At 41.6% G+C, this 16,357-nt stretch overlaps 1 protein-coding gene across 1 annotated transcript in view; it reads right to left on the bottom strand.

Annotated features, from left to right (window-relative positions):
- Positions 1-16,357, bottom strand: part of PXT1 (peroxisomal testis enriched protein 1) — an 85,617-nt gene that overhangs the window by 3,950 nt on the left and 65,310 nt on the right. The window contains exon 3 of the mRNA XM_025862496.2: positions 3,229-3,359. Coding sequence (XP_025718281.1) covers positions 3,229-3,359 — 131 coding nt within the window. The remainder of the gene's footprint in view (positions 1-3,228; positions 3,360-16,357) is intronic.

Here is a 16,357-nt window from a genome sequence, read left to right as displayed (position 1 = left end):
GTAACTCATACCAATATACAAACACTAACTCCAAATGGATCAAAGACCTAAATTTAAGAGCTTAAACTATAAATCTCTTAGAAGAACATATAGGTGTAAATCTTCATGACTTTGGGTTAGGCAATGGTTTCTTAGATACGACCCCAAAAGCAGTAGAAACAAAAGAAAAAATAGATAAGTTGAACTTCATCAAAATAAAACACTTCTGTGCTTCGAAGAACACCATCAAAAAAGTGAAAATGGGAGAAAATGTGCAGATAAGATATCTTTTTTTTTTAATTTTATTTATTTATTTGAGAGAGAGAGAATGAGAGATAGAGAGCACGAGAGGGAAGAGGGTCAGAGGGAGAAGCAGACTCCCCACTGAGCGGGGAGCCCGATGCGGGACTCGATCCCGGGACTCCAGGATCATGACCTGAGCCGAAGGCAGTCGCTTAACCAACTGAGCCACCCAGGCACCCGTGCAGATAAGATATCTGATAAGGAACTTAGAACTAGAATGTATGAAGAATTCCTACAACTCGATAATAAAAAGATAAATAACCAAATTTTAAAATGGGCGAAGGATGTGAATAGACATTTCTCCAAAGATACACAAATGAGCAATAAGCACATAAGGAGATACACAACACTAACCATCAGGTGAGTGCAGATCAAAACCACAATGAGACTCCACATCCACCAGGCTGGCTATCATAAAAAAGACAGTTAACAACAAATGTTGACAAGGATGTGGAGAATCTGTCACCTCACATCCTGCTGCAGGCCACAATGTAAAATGGTGCAGCCACTGTGGAAAACTGCCTGGAAGTTCCTCAAAAAGTTAAATATAAAGCTGCCCTGTGACTCAGCAATTCCATTCCTGGATATGCTCCACGAAGAACTGAAAACATATGTCAACACAAAAACTTCTACACAAATGTTCATGACATCGCTATTCACAACAGTCAAAAAGTTGAAACAACCAAAATGTCCATCAACTGATGAACAGATAATATATACAACTGAATAATATTCAGCAGTAAAAAGAAATAGTATAGGGTACCTGGGTGGCTCAGTTGGTTGAGCGTCTGCCTTCGGCTCAGGTCATGATCCCAGTGTCCTGGGATCCAGCCCTGCATCAGGCTGCCTGCTCAGCGGGGAGTCTGCTTCTCCCTCTACCCTGCTCCTGATCTCTCTCTCTTTCTCTCAAATAAATACATAAAATCTTTAAAAAAAAAAAAAAAAGAACAAGTAGAATACTGATGGGTGTTGCAATATGGATGAACCTTGAAAAAAACATGCTAAATGAAAAAAGCCAGACATGGAAGGTGGCATATTGTATTGTCCACTTACATGAAATGTTCAGAATAGGCAAATCCATGGAGACAGAAAGGAGTTGGGTGGGGCTGGAAGCAAAAGTGGGAGGAAACAGAAGTGACTATTAACTATTGGGTCTGGGGTGTCTTTCTGGGGTGAAAAAATGCTCTACTGTTGATTCTGATGATGGTTGTACAGCTCTGTGAATATTCTGAAAACCATTCATTGTACAGTCTCAACAGGTGAATTGTACAGTATGTGAATTTTATTCTTCCATAAAGTTATTTATTTTTTAAAAAGCTGGGGGAGTTCAGTGTCAACTTATTAAGCTGTAGGCATAAATTTAAGACATAAGTAAATTACAGCTTCAAACGGAAAGGAAGAAAGAAAGAGAGAGAGAGAGGGAGGGAGGGAGGGAGAAAAATGGAATAGGAGGTTACGCGTAGAGCAGTGCCCTCTTGACTGGGTTGAGGCAAATACAGAAAACAGGTGTTGTGATTTGTCCTCCTCTGTTCTCTCCTCCTCAGGGAAAAAAATTAGAGTACTCAGAGTTAGGAGATAAAGATGCAGGAATGTTGAGCTAAGGACCTCCCTGGAATTCACAAAGTACAGTCATCAGTGAGAACTTTCCTACAGAAGAAACTGTAGCCTAGAAGGAAAATGGTGACTATCAGGAGTATGCGGTGATAAATGATCCATAGCAAAGAGGTCGTCAGCTCCAACTATGAAAAGGGCAAAGGCAGAAAACAAATTAATTTTTTGGCTGAGATAACATTTAGTGATCATTTTCTGTGGGTCAGGCTCTGTTCTAAGTGATTTACACGGATTATCTCATTTGATTTTCACAGCAGCCTATTCTCTGACCCTTCGTTCGTGTTTTGTCTCAGGGAATGTTTTATCTGAGGGAAAGGCCGAGTATTGTCCACCTTTGGACCAGACCATAAAAGAGGACATGGCACCCCCTGAAGCCAGCATGATGGCAGCAGCAGTGATGACCAAGAATTCATCACAGGGCAGGTCCATTTGAGGGAAAGAAGTTGGGCTCTGGGACGCCTCGGTGGCTTAGTCTGTTAAGCTTCTGCCTTCAACTCAGGTCATGATCCTGGGGTCCTGGGATCGAGCCCTGCATCGGGTTCCCTGCTCAGCGGGAAGCCTGCTTTTCCCTCTGCCCTGCTCCTGATCGATCTCTCTCTCTCTCAATAAATAAATAAATAAAATCTTTAAAGAAAAGAAGAAGAAGAAGAAGTTGGGCTCTGAGGGCAGTCCCCACTCCCCACCACGGAACCCACATATCATTCTCTCCACTGCCTTCTCTCCCAGTCAGGAGAAACAAAGAAATCAGCAGGAGTAGGGCTTAGATCATCGCCTCTGGAGGGTTCAAGGAGGAAAACCACCACTAAGGCAGAGGTTTTTCCTCCCTGATTGAGCATTAGATTCAGCTGGGAAGCTTTTAAAGTGCCTGATGCCCAGGCCACACCTCATGCCAATTAATCAGAATCTCTCAAGTTGGTGCCCAAGCAGCTGTAGTTCTTAAAACCGCACAGCTGAATCTAATATGCACCCCAGTTTGAGGGTGTGGAGCAACGTTTCTCACACTTTAATGTGCACGTAGATCTCCTGGGGTGTATGTAAAAAAATAGATTCTGATTCCAGCACTGAGGCTGGGGTCTGAGATTTTGCACATTTGACCAGCTGCCAAATGATGCTGCTGTCTAGCTGTCCATGGACCACAGTTTGAGTAGCAAGTGTGAGATCAAATACTGGCTTTGACTCAGGTTCACAATTTTCAGATCTAATGTTTCATGATCTGGACGTTATTAATCCATGTGTTCTGCTAATTCCTGGGCATCCCAGCCACTTGACAGCCATTGCTCTGTTTGCTCTTCCTCACTACCTGACTGGCCGTTGCTGGGGAAACTGAAGACTCACCTCTCGAACCATCCTACAATCGATGCTGTCCCCGATGTTTCTCAACTGCATGGCCAACTTGTGGATTATTTCCTCCTGGTGATGGTTCTGGCCAGTGCTACTCTCCTTGGGCTGAGAAGGCAGATCGTGATCTACATGGACAGAAAAGAATTCGAAAGAGATTATTAACTATCTATAAATCACTCGCCATTAGTCACCAAAAACTGTCTTAGACAATGAGAAGGATGAAATCTCATCATCAATGATTATAGAAAAGCAAAGTCTTATATTGGAATAGATTAGCTCTGTTCAATAAAAATGTAATTCAAACTACATTCTAATTTCAAACTTTCTAGTAGTAACATCTAGTAGTAACATCAAGTAATATATTTCACTTAAGATGGTATATCCAAAGTATTACCATTAAACATATAATCAATATAAGATTATTACCAATATGTTTTACATTCTTTTTTATCATACTTAAGTCTTTCAAATCCAGCACAAATACCTACAGCACATCTCAATCCAGGTGCTATCTTGCTTTCCAAGTGGAAAATCTTGATCTGTATTTGGATTTCATGCAATTTACAGTTAATTTTTTTTAAAGATTTTATTTATTCATTTGAGAGAGAGAGAGCATGAGGGGGGGGAGGGTCAGAGGGAGAAGCAGACTCCCTGCCGAGCAGGGGGCCTGACGCGCGACTCGATCCCGGGACTCCGGGATCATGACCTGAGCCGAAGGCAGTCGCTTAACCAACTGAGCCACCCAGGTGCCCACAATTTACAGTTTAAAAGGTAGATTCATACATCCAAGTTGTTCCAAACATACTTAAAAATTTTCCAACAGTGAAATCAAGCATCAGGGCGCCTGGGTGGCTCAGTCGTTAAGCGTCTGCCTTCGGCTCAGGTCATGATCCCAGGGTCCTGGAATCGAGTCCCACATCAGGCTCCCTGCTCGGCGGGAAGCCTGCTTCTCCCTCTCCCACTCTCCCTGCTTGTGTTCCCTCTCTCGCTGTCTCTTTCTCTATTAAAAAATAAATTAAAAAAAAAAGAAGAAGATAGCAGGAGGGGAAGAATGAAGGGGGGTAAATCGGAGGGGGAGACGAACCATGAGAGACAATGGACTCTAAGAAACGGACTAGGGGTTCTAGAGGGGAGGGGAGGGAGTGGGGGGATGGGTTAGCCTGGTGATGGGTATTAAAGAGGACACATTCTGCGTGGAGCACTGGGTGTTATGCACAAACAATGAATCATGGAACACTACATCAAAAACTAATGATGTATGGTGATTAACATAACAAAAAATTAAAAAAGATAATAAATTTTAAAAATCTTAAAAAAAGAAATCAAGCATCAGTCTTTAAACTTAAATAAATTGTAAATAAATAAAACTTAAAATTTAGTTCCTCAACGGGCCACATTTCATGCGCTCAGGAAGCAAACATAGTTAGTAGTGATTGTACTGGACAGGGCAGGTCTATATCTTTATAGTTTTGTAAAATAGAGTTTTCTATTTCATGCTTATATCCATGATCCTTGAATGAGTTCCTCCAAACCTTATTTGCTTCCAACAACCAATGAGTGTTCTGTTGGGTTTTTTTTAAAGATTTTATTTATTTGTTAGAGAGAGAGAGCATGGGCGAGACAGAGAGTGAGCAAGGGTACAAGCAGGGGGAGCTGCAGGCAGAGGGAGAAGCAGGCAGAGGGAGAAGCAGGCTCCCTGCTGAGCAAGGAGCCTGATGCGGTACTGGATCCCAGGCCACTGGGATCATGACCTGAGCTGAAGGCAGACGCTTAACCGACTGAGCCACCCAGGCATCCCAACCAATGAGTGTTTTTAAGCAATACAATGAGTAAACTGCTGTGCTGGCTGCTTTGGGGAGTTTATAAAGAATAAAGACAAGGTTTCTGTCCTTAAGTTGCTTACAACCCACTGGTTAAGGATGAAACAATTACCAAGTGCTTCAGGAATACAGAGGAGGAGGAAATAAATTTGGGCTAAAGTAGATATAAGTATGGCTTCATAGATCCGCCAAATTTTGCATTGAACCTATTTTGTTTCAATACAATTTGAGGACTTTGATTTTTCAGGCTTTGTACTGAGAGACTAAGCCCTGTCCTCACAAAGTCTAGCAGGAGAGAGACACAAACTACAATTCAACCTGTTATATGTAGTAAGAGCAAGGTCTACACAGAGGAGTCAGGGCAGATGTCCCAAAGAAAATGATAGAACTGAGTTCAGTCTTGGAGAATGAAAGATGAAGAATTAGCCAGAAGGGAGAGATGGGGGTGGGGCCAGCTGGGGAGGAGTGGCAAACAAGACCTTCCACTCTATCCAATAGAGCAGGGGACCCACCGAAGGGTTTTAAGCAGGAAATGACAGGATCAGATTTGCTCCTAGCTCTTTCCCTCCAGAATCGGAGTGAAGATGGGTAAGACTTAAGGCAGGGAATGCATTAAAAGGCTACCGCAAAGTGCTGCGGAGAGATGATAGGAGTTGCCTTACAATAACTAGCATGCTTACCACACACCAGACCATACGGGCATTGTCTTACTGACTGACTACTCCCTTGCAATGACCCCCATGCGGTCATTACCCCAAGCTACAGATGAGAGAGAGCTGTGGGTTAGGGCAGCACCTTTCAAATTTGGCTCCACCTTGGAATCCCTTGGGGAGGCTTTTAAAATTCGCACTGTTCAGTCCTCACTCCATTCCAGTGAAATCAGTTGAGCCAAGCATCAGTATTTTATTTAAAGCTCCTCAGGTAGTTCCCATGGGCAGCCAGGTTTGAGGACTGGTGGTTTAGAGGGGTTGCGTAATTTCCCCAGGGTTTGAAAGCTAGTAAGTGTGAGAGGCAGGATTTAAACCCAGGTCTGCCTGGTTGCAGAGCCCATGCTCTTAAACCTCAGCATACAGAGCCTGAACTAGTACTAACCTGAAGTAATCTAACAGGGGTGGAGTGATGAGAACAGATTCTATAAATATTTAGGAAGCAGAATAGGCTGGAATTTGGCAATAGACTAGCTGAGAAAAGTGAGGGAAAAGGAAATTCTTACTTTTCCAGCTCAGGACACTGGAAAGGTGATGGCACCATCAGCCTGTACAGAGGATGAGGGTCAAGGGAGGATAGGTATAGAAGGCAGAGGAGGCAGGTTGAAAGAGGAAGATGGTAATTTTAGATTCATTTATAAATTTGAAATACCTGTAGGACATCTCAGCGGGCATCTGGGATATAGCTGAAGCAAAAAAAAAAAAAAAAAAAAAGGCATGTATCTGAAGCTCAAGAGATGTCAGAACTTAAAGATTTAAGAGTTTAATTTCTTTATTCAATAAAAATGCAGGAGTGGATGAGATCTTTCAGAGTTTATATAGCTAATGGATAAGATTAATGGTTAACAAGGTAAGCAAAGGAGTAAAAGCCCACAAAAATGACTGAGAAGGAATAGTCAGAGTGGTAAAGGGGGAATCAGGAGAAACAGTGTTTCCTAACCATTTTTCAATGCTCGCTGAAAATTTCTTTCTCGGGGCACCTGGGTGACTCAATTGGTTAAGCATCTGACTTCGGTTCAGGTCCTGATCTCGGGGTCCTGGGATCGGGCCCCGCATCAGGCTCTACACTCAGTGGGGAGTCTGCTTCTCCTTCTCTGTCTCTCTCTATCCCTCCCTCTGCTCATGCTCGCTCACTCAGACTCTCTCCCCTCTCTCTCAAATAAATAAATAAAATCTTTTTAAAAGAAAAGGAAATCTCCTTCTAAAATATACTAATGGGCAATGTTACTTGGTTAACGATGGTATACAGAATATGACTCTGTGTGTGTGTATGTGTGTGTTGATGACAATGACTCTGAATCCTGAAACACACCCCCTTAGAGTCCTTTCATTAAAGATGCCAATCATTGTCTGACTTGCCCACACCCCCTTCCAAAAGAATCTGCCATGTTGCCTGAGCAATCAAGCTCCTTCTTCCATGTCCCCACCCCAACCCCAGGCCACAGCTGTTTGGATCAGAGATGGATAACTGACCCAAGAACATATAATCCACTGGCTGGCCAGGTAGTCAGAACCTCGCCCTGAAAAAGAACAGGGTCCCTTCCTCTCTGTTCAATGTTCGGGAGACTAAGAGAAAAATCGGCAGCGGGACCAGGAATGCTACATGATTATGATGGGCCTAGGGTAAGTCAAATCCATTTGCAAGCAAAAATTATGAAGGGGAAGGAAACACTGAAAGGAGAGATGGAGGAAGCTGGTTGACAGAGAAGAACTAAGCGAACAGACACTTATTAGGAAAGCAAAACTCAAAAAAAAAAAAAAAAAAGACTGGCCCCAGAATTGCCTCAGAACCTGACCCCTCCAAGTTCAGTTCTGTTTCATAAGCATCCTCACTAGCAACCACAGGTTTTTGGAGGTGACCGGAGTAGGTTTCTCTTCCCTGCAACCAAACGAATAATCATCAATGTCCGTATCAATTATCATTGTCCAGAGCTGTCAAATGTAGGAACAACTGCTTAGGAAATTGTGTTGGTATAAACCGGCTTCAGGACAGACTTTGAAAGTGAAATTTTAAAATTAGGTTTCTGGGGGGTGGGGGGCGCCTGGGTGGCTCAGTTTTTAAGTGTCTGCCTTCAGCTCAGGTCATGATCCGAGGGCCCTGGGATCAAGCCCTACATAGGGCTCCCTGCTCCACGGGAAACCTGCTTCTCCCTCTCCCACTCCCCCTGCTTGTGTTCCCTCTCTCTCTGTCTGTCTCTCTGTCAAATAAATAAAATCTTAAAAAAAAAAAAAATTATGTTCCTGGGGCAACCTGGCTGGCTCAGTCGGTGGGGCATGTGACTCTTGATCTCAGGGTTGTGAGTTGGAGCCCCATGCGGGGTATAGAGATTACTTAAACATAAAATCTTTTAAAAAGTAAATAAATAAAAATATTTTTTAAATGATAAAATAAAATAAAAATTAGGTTCCTGGTACTACTGGCTTGTGTTTTGGTTCTGGTCATTTACCTATTCCTCTTAAAAGTTGAATGCAGAGACACCTGGGTGGCTCAGTCAGTTAAGCATCTGCCTTCGGCTCAGGTCATGATCCGGGGTCCTGGGACTGAGCTCCTTGTCTGGCTCCCTGCTCAGCGGGAAGCCTGCTTCTCCCTCTCCCTCTGCTGCTCCCTCCTCTCCACCCCCTCCACCACCCCCTCTTGTGCTCACACACTCCTGAGTGTACTCTCTCTCTCTCTCTCAAATAAATAAATAAAATTTTTTAAAAAAGTTGAATGCAAAATGGCTTCAACACACACATACACACACACAGAGTCACACCCCCACTAGGGTGGGGGTGTACCCTTCCTTTGAGTCTGTACTCAACCTGTTTAGTCAGCATTATTTGCTGACTAGAGAGAGATCGGTATCCCTGTCCTATACACATTTACACAGCAAAATAGCTATGCCACCATATTATAAGAAATATTATAAGATTACAGGAAAGAAATCATTAAATCAAAGCTCTAAAATAGTCATATATTAGAGAAGTAAAAAGTCTTGTGACAAGATAACCAAAATGAATTAAACGTAAAAGTAAAACTCTGTATTTTCCAACTATCGAATTTTTAATATCCAGAGGGAAAAAGTATCTTGCTCTATGCGAAAAGTTGTGTGACTGTCTATATGTGTATATCCACACAGAGTTCTGAAAATAAAATCATAGTCTAAATGGCCTACTGGGAAATTTGGGACAATCACGTGGTTAATCTTTTTGCAAGAATAATTCCTTCACACAGCATATAATAAGCTTCAATGTACTGGAACTTTAAAAAATATTGCTGTGTGTTGAGAATCTTACATAAGAAATTTTGACCACCTGTCCCTTCAGTTGCGTTTAGGAAAACTTTCCAGCAAACATGCTTCTAAGGTTTTATAAGTGTTTCTCTGCTGTGAATATTTTAATTTCTCCTATGGTGATCATGCTTTCATAATCTTGATTTTGTTCACTAAAAATTGAGATTTAGGGACTTCTGGCTCAAGCCTGGACACAAGCATTGGCTTCCCATTGGCCCTAATCCCTCCCAAGACACCACCAAAATGAATGTATAAAAAAAGAATAAAACCACAACAGTGAAAAGAATGGGAGACTGGGTCAACAGCAGATGAGAGATCTATAGGTGTTCCTGGAAGGCAGAAAGCGGATGAGACAAGACATGGACAAATGAGCCAGGCAGAGAAAGCGCCAAGACCTCACCACAGGAGCTCCTGAGGTTTGGAGGCCCATTTACTCCACTAAAACCCCAGGGCTGGGAGAGGGAGACCCCACATTGACCGGAAGTCTGATGGGGATCAACTGCACCACATGGTACCCTTGACATCCCCAGGCCACTACACCTCACACAAACTTCAGGCAAAAAACCTCAGACCACTCTTCTTTAATGGAAGAGAACAAATCTTGTGGAGAATGCTAAAGCTTCTTTATGAATGTTGGTGCCGCAAATTAAAGGTCTCCTTGTTGTAGCATTTGGGGGACCTGGGGCTAGAAAGTGAGCTCCCTAACTCATCTCCCTCAAGTCCTCCCAACTCAGAGCCCTCCTATGCCCCCATTTGAGTCCCCACTCAGTGGGGAGTCAGTTAGGCATAGTGGTAAAATTCTGAAGCCAGAACTTGGGTTCAAATGTAAAATCCACTACAGATAACACTATGTAACCTGGAACAAGTTATTTAATCTCTCTGTGCCTCAGTTTCTCCAATTATAAGATGAGAATAGTAATGTATTATTTCAACAACCCTAAGATTTTTTAATGCCTCCAAAATCAGAATGTATTTTATAACCTATGGCATGTCATATTTCAACATTTACCTTCTTAGTGTAAGAAAATTATGTTGTATTTTACAGTTGATGTAATTATTAAGCCTAATGAAATATCATAGTAACTACTTCATAGAGAGGTTGTTGAGATGACTGAATGAGTTCATATATTTACCCTGCACAAGTGCCCCGAACATGGATAGACACTACAAAAGTGTTAGTTACCACCTAAGAAAACAGTCCTACTCACACAACAGCAGAAAAAACCCACACCAGCTACCCAGTCCATATTTCTTTAAAATAAAGGATCACTAGGCAATTGAGAAGAGAATGCAAGAGAAATACCAGAAAAAAAAAAAAAAACACTAACCCTGAAGAATACATGTAATTCAGGGAATGGAAGAGAATATTTGCCAATTTTAATGCATATATTTTGAGAGATTTAAGAAAATATCACATTCAAGAAACAAAAGAGAATGCCATGAAGAAAGAACAATCCTAGAACAAAATCTTTCTGATTTTAAAAATATGATTGCCAAAATTCAAAATACAATGGATGTTCTGAAAAAATAAAGTCAAAGGAAATCACTCGGGAGAAAAAAAATCAGAAAGTGAAAAATATATGAGAGAAGAGATAGGTGATGTAGAGGGCGAATATGGAAAGATGAGCAATTGACTTATCGGAGTGCCAGAAAAAGAGAAAGAGGGAGGAAATTTGAAAGCAAACAGTGTAAGAGAGCTTCCCAAAGCTGAAGGACACCAAACCTCATATTAGAAAGTACCCCCCCAACACACACACACACACACACGCACACACACACACGCACACACACAAAAGCCCCACCAAGTTCTCAGAACAACAAATAGGGAAGTAAAAACCTCACCTCCAGAACATATTAAAATTTCAAAACACTAGGCGTAAGAGATGCTAAAAATCTCCAAAGAGAAACACAGATTAGTTTGGCCGCTGACTTCCCAACAACAATGAATACTAGAATATAAAGGAACCATTTTTGCTCTCAAGAATTTTATGAAAGATATTTTCAACCTAGAATTCTACGTCTAGCTGAACTCTCACTCATACGTGAGAGGCAGACAAATGAAGACATTTGCAGATCTGCAAGGGCTCGGGAAGTTTTCTCCCATGCAGAATTCCTTAGGAGGTCTCCCGAGGGAGTATTCCAGTAACACCGAGTATGACTAAACCAAGAAAGAGAAAGACGTAAGATTTAGCAGAAGGTGAATCCAACCCATGGAAGGAAAGTTCCAAGATGACAGTAGGACAAGAGGCCCAGAGAGAGACTAGATGGAGCCAGAGAGCAGCTCTAGAAGGGCAGTCCCCCGAGCAAGGGAGATTTAGTAGAAGAGCTGGCATGGCTGAAAATTGGGGGAAACTCAAAGAAATGGAAACTATAAATCATGTGGCAGAAGAGAAGGAAAGGCAGTGAGAAAGTCCAGAAAACAATAAAAGGTCATACAGGAAGTTTATGGTCTGAATGTGCAGCAAATTTTAATGTGGCTTAAGTTGAAAATGAAGGAATTGTTTTTTAGTTCCTTTCAACAGGGTTTTTCTCTGTGTTCACCTTCATGGTACTCTACCTGTATGACTAGGCAAAATTTTAAGCAATTGCAGCTTTCGTCCCTTGTTTCATGGGTTATCACTTTGAGGAAAAAAGTCATTCCAGTACATACGGATTTTATTGCTGGGAGCCACCACCCCTAAATCCCAGAGTCTTGCACAACCTTTTACCTTTGGATGCTGACACAACGGGATGGACAGAAATGAGTGTGAAGACTTGCCGACACATCTGCTTCCAGACTGGAAAACACATACCTCCCCTTTGCAGAGACAAACCACCTTTACCAGAAAGCAAGGCCTCACCTCAAACTCAGTGGGACCTTTTCTTTTAGCTGAGGAAAGGAGCTTCTTTTAGGAGAGCTTGAAGCCATTAGCTAGTGCTTTAAGTTCAACCACTTTGAACATTTAAATCTGTCATGTGCAAAATCAACAGTCATTGCGTCATTTCACAGGACATCTTTTCTTCATCAAGTAAACATATTATAGTTGAATGTTCAATGGCTAACAATACCTGAGCTGAATAATAATTTCAAAACAGTTTGCCTCAATTTAGCGGGACTACTGATCAATCTCAGGAAGGCTCAAAGTCTCTCACCAAGGACAAACTGCCCTTTTTAAAAAGGACTGCTGGTATCACCCAGGATTGAAGTATAGCAAAAGAGAATTGGTCACGCAGGAAGGCTGAAAGGAAGTTCGCACGACAGTGAAGTGTGAATTTGAGCCACCAGACTAGATGAAGCTTCAAGAAGTATAGACGACTCTTCCAAGGGGTGCCCTGATGAAGGAAGGAGAGAGAACAGGCAGTCGCAAGAGGAAGGGGTGTGTCGAAGGAATTTTCTAGGTTGAGAGTCTTGAGCAGGTTTTGTAGGTTGAGGAGAGGAATTAGAGCAGGAATAATGGAAATAGAAGACAGAGAAGAGCAAATTGTTGAGGCAAAGTCCCAGAGGTTTAGGAGCAATGAGAACGAAAGCACATGGAAAGATTAACTTTGAATCAAAGGTGAGGGGTGGGGGTGTACCCTTCCTTTGAGATAGAATAGGACATAAGATGTGACGTTCAGATAAAGAAGTCTGGGGCAAGGGAGAAGGAGACTCGGGTGTTTACCCCAACGACATCAATTTTGTACATGAAGCAGGAAACTACACCATCTGCTGAGAAAGAGGGGGATCCTGAAGTGGCTGAAATTAGTCACTAACAGAAATGGAAAAAAGAAAGCTGACCAGAGTTGTATAATAATAGGAGCTAAAGACAACCATCACCCCTCCCTCCCAAAAAAAGAGAAAGAAAACATGTGTATATATCCTTGATGGGCATTCTCTTTCCAGCTGGTAGGTGTCCTAACCTTGAACCTAAAGAAAAGAAATTTTTATCCTATCCTCCCATAGGGGAAGCTTCGGGGCTTGGCCCAGTTATTTTCTAATGTCCTGTTCTTAGACAAGATACTTAGCTTCTCTGGGCCTCAGTTTCCCCATTTGTTAAAAAAGATTCTAAGATTATTATGAATATTAAAAACTGATGTTCATAAAGTGCCAGGTATACAGTAAGCCTTATATTATATACCTTAGCTATTACCACTGAACTTGGTATTAGGCAATATTTACATAGGTATAAAAATGTAAACCGAGGTTACTGGTTTCTAACTTTTAGACTCAGCTGATAGACAAAGCATGGAAGAGTTGCTTGTGGCTGGTGGCCAGAATGTAAATGCTAACAACTCCGGCTATATAAAAATTTAAAAAAAAAAAAAGTGTAAGGGACAAATAGCAGGGTGTGGCAGGCCGAGTGAGCAAAGGACAGGGAAGTTAGTGTCTGCATCTTATAAAATGGGGAGTCATGTGATAGTGCTGAAAATATATGAAATGAGAAAGAGGAGTTTAAATTACTGAAGTTTCCAAAGACAGCAAATAGAAGTTTTACAATAATAATTTAACTACCAACCGTGAGAAGAGAGGGTATAGTAATGAGCTAAACCTCATCTGCCATGTTAAAGAATCAATGGGGGGAAAAAAAGAATCGATGGATGGCACCAATTTGATAAACCAAGAGATAGAAGAATAAACACACATTATTCAGAACAGTGGTTCTCAACTCTGGCTGCACATGACGATCAACTTAGAGACTTTAAAACAAAACAAAAAAATTTGTTGGTCTGGGAATAAAACTATACATTGGTGTTTTTTTAAAACTCCCCAGGTGATCCTAGCATACAGCATTGAGACTCACTAAACGGCACAACTGGAAACCATAGCCAGTTAAAGAGTTTCCCTTCTGGAAATGGGACAGTGGTATGGGGATGGAGGTGAAAGGAGAGGCTGGATACTAATTTAGCCTTCGTTTATTCATTCATTCATTCATTCATTCATTCATTCATTCATTCATTCAACAAATAATGTAGAAGGCCTTCTATGTGCCAGGCACTGCTTCAGGCCCTTTTGACCACAACATCTCTAGTACTAGTTGATTTTTTTCTCATGGACATGAGTGCTTGGAAAAAAAATTTTAATGCAACGAAAACACAGCATCATTACCTGAATCCACACATTTAAATACTTTGGGCAGCCAGTGAGACCCACTTCTGCTTGAGTACAAAGTGCATCACCTATGCAGGGTGATACAGCTGGGGAAAAAAAAAATCTTTCACAAGGGGACAGCCAGGCTGTGAGCTGACTGGGAAAAGACAAAGGGAAGAGGGTCTAAGGGCACTGGAGAGTACCCACCCTACTTCACAGGCCCCCTTTCCTACTGCCAGATGCCACTGAGCCATGGCTGCCTGGCTGGGTTCAAAAGTAAAGAGCTCTGAGGGCGCCTGGGTGGCTCAGTCGGTTGAGCCTCCAACTCTCGATTTCAGCTCAGGTCATGGTCTCAGGGTCCTGGGGTGGAGCCCCACGGTGGGCTCCATGCTCAGCGAGGAGTCTGATTCTCTCCCTCTCCTACTCCTTCTCCCACTTCCCCTCTCTCTACTCGTGCTCCTCTCTCTTTCTCTACAATAAAATAAAATCTTAAAAAAAAAAAAGTGTTCTGAGGGCAACGGCCCCCAGAGTTCCCAAACCCTACAACAGGGTAGAGAGGGGGAGGGAGAAGATAGGCGGCAGGCAGGGCCAGGGTCTCGGTGCATTAACTCCCCTCAGCCAAGAGTAAGCCCCTAAGAAGGTGGCTTACGTAGTAGGTGAAATATATGGGCCTTTGATAAAAATTGCAACCATTCTGCCTGTCATTTCAGTTTCTATTGTTGTTTTCAAGAGTATCATGAAACCTATACACATTAATGACATTCTCATCTCAGGCCATTTTGAAATAACACCCTAATGATTAGTTGACACTCAACCAAGGATTATTTGAGGGTACCAGTGAGGTCTGAGAGCTCACCCAGGAGACAAGGTGCCCAGAGAGAAGAAAGGGCAACCAAGTAGGGAGACTCTCCAAATGGAGGTCACGTACTTCAAAATGGCTTTAGGGCCACCCCTGCCTGTGCCGATCAAAAGCATGATGATTTGCATCTATTACTCTGATCAATTAACTGTCACCTGGGAAATACAAAATCCAGTATCTGCATTAGGAAGATGGAATACAAATTGGATACATTTCAGTAATGCACAATGGGAGAAAAGAGGAGCTATATAGAAGCCAACAAGACTTGGGTAGCTCAATTGTGTAGGCAAAGGGGCAGAAAAGGAAGGACATGGAGATAGGATGCAACAAAGGATTAAGTGTGCCAGAGAGAGATGTGTTTTGCATTCTGGAACTCAACATAGTAACTATTTATATTTTGTGCATGTCTGACCAACTGAGTGGTGAATTCCTTGAGGACTGTATCTATTTCATAACTCTGAGACCTAGCTCAGTGCCCTGCACATAGAAGGTCCCCAACAGATATTGTTATGATTTTAAAGATGTAGTTGCATAAGGGGGTGAAGAGAATGGGACAGAAAATAAGGTTAGGGTTCGATGAAAAACGTTGGCTATTCTATAAGTTTACCTAAGAAAAGCCCTTTTAGTTTCTCTTGAAGAGAGATCTTTCATTTAAACTTGTAAAATATCAACAATAATTCACATTCACATATTTTACCTCTTGGTATAGAACCTTATCAAAAGCCTAAAGATAACTCCCACAGTTAGTGGTGGGAGTGACATTGGTACAACCTCTGTGGGGGGCAGTGTATCTATCAAATTTTACAAATGCAAATATGTACAAGATCATTTGCTGTAGCATTGGTTTCAATATTAAATGATTGGAAACAACCTAAATGTATATCAAGAGTAAACTATCTAAATAAATTGTTATAATCACACAATGGAATATTATGCCATTGTAAATAAGAATGACACTCTGCAAGTATTAATGCAGAAAGATCTACAAATCATATTGTTAACTGAAAAAACAAGGACAGTGTGCTTTGTATGCTACATTTTCTCTAAAACGGGAGGGGGTATAAAAATCTATATTCACGATTGTTCTTATTTACATAAAGAATGCCCCAAAATCAAGAACAATGGTTGCCTATAATGAGTCTTCAGAGTGGGAACTGAAGAGACAGGGAACAAAAATGTAAGACTTTTCACCATATGCCAAAATTTTCATATTCTTTAGTTTACCCATGAAAATGTGTTTTTATAAGCAAACACACAGCACTTAATGTCTCAGTCACTGTTGCAAGCCATTTAAAATCAGTAATTCATTTATTATTAATGTATTAACATAAATACTCAAAATTTAATTTTTTTTTTTAGATTTCATTTATTTATTTGACAGAGAGACACAGCGAGAGAGGGAACACAAGCAGGGGGAG

The sequence above is a fragment of the Callorhinus ursinus genome, unplaced genomic scaffold (genome assembly GCF_003265705.2).
Source record: "Callorhinus ursinus isolate GAN/ISIS: 27379988/994484 unplaced genomic scaffold, GSC_fseal_2.0 scaffold59, whole genome shotgun sequence".
In the NCBI taxonomy this organism is placed as follows: Eukaryota; Metazoa; Chordata; class Mammalia; order Carnivora; family Otariidae; genus Callorhinus; species Callorhinus ursinus.
This window is presented reverse-complemented; position numbering and strand designations above follow the sequence as displayed.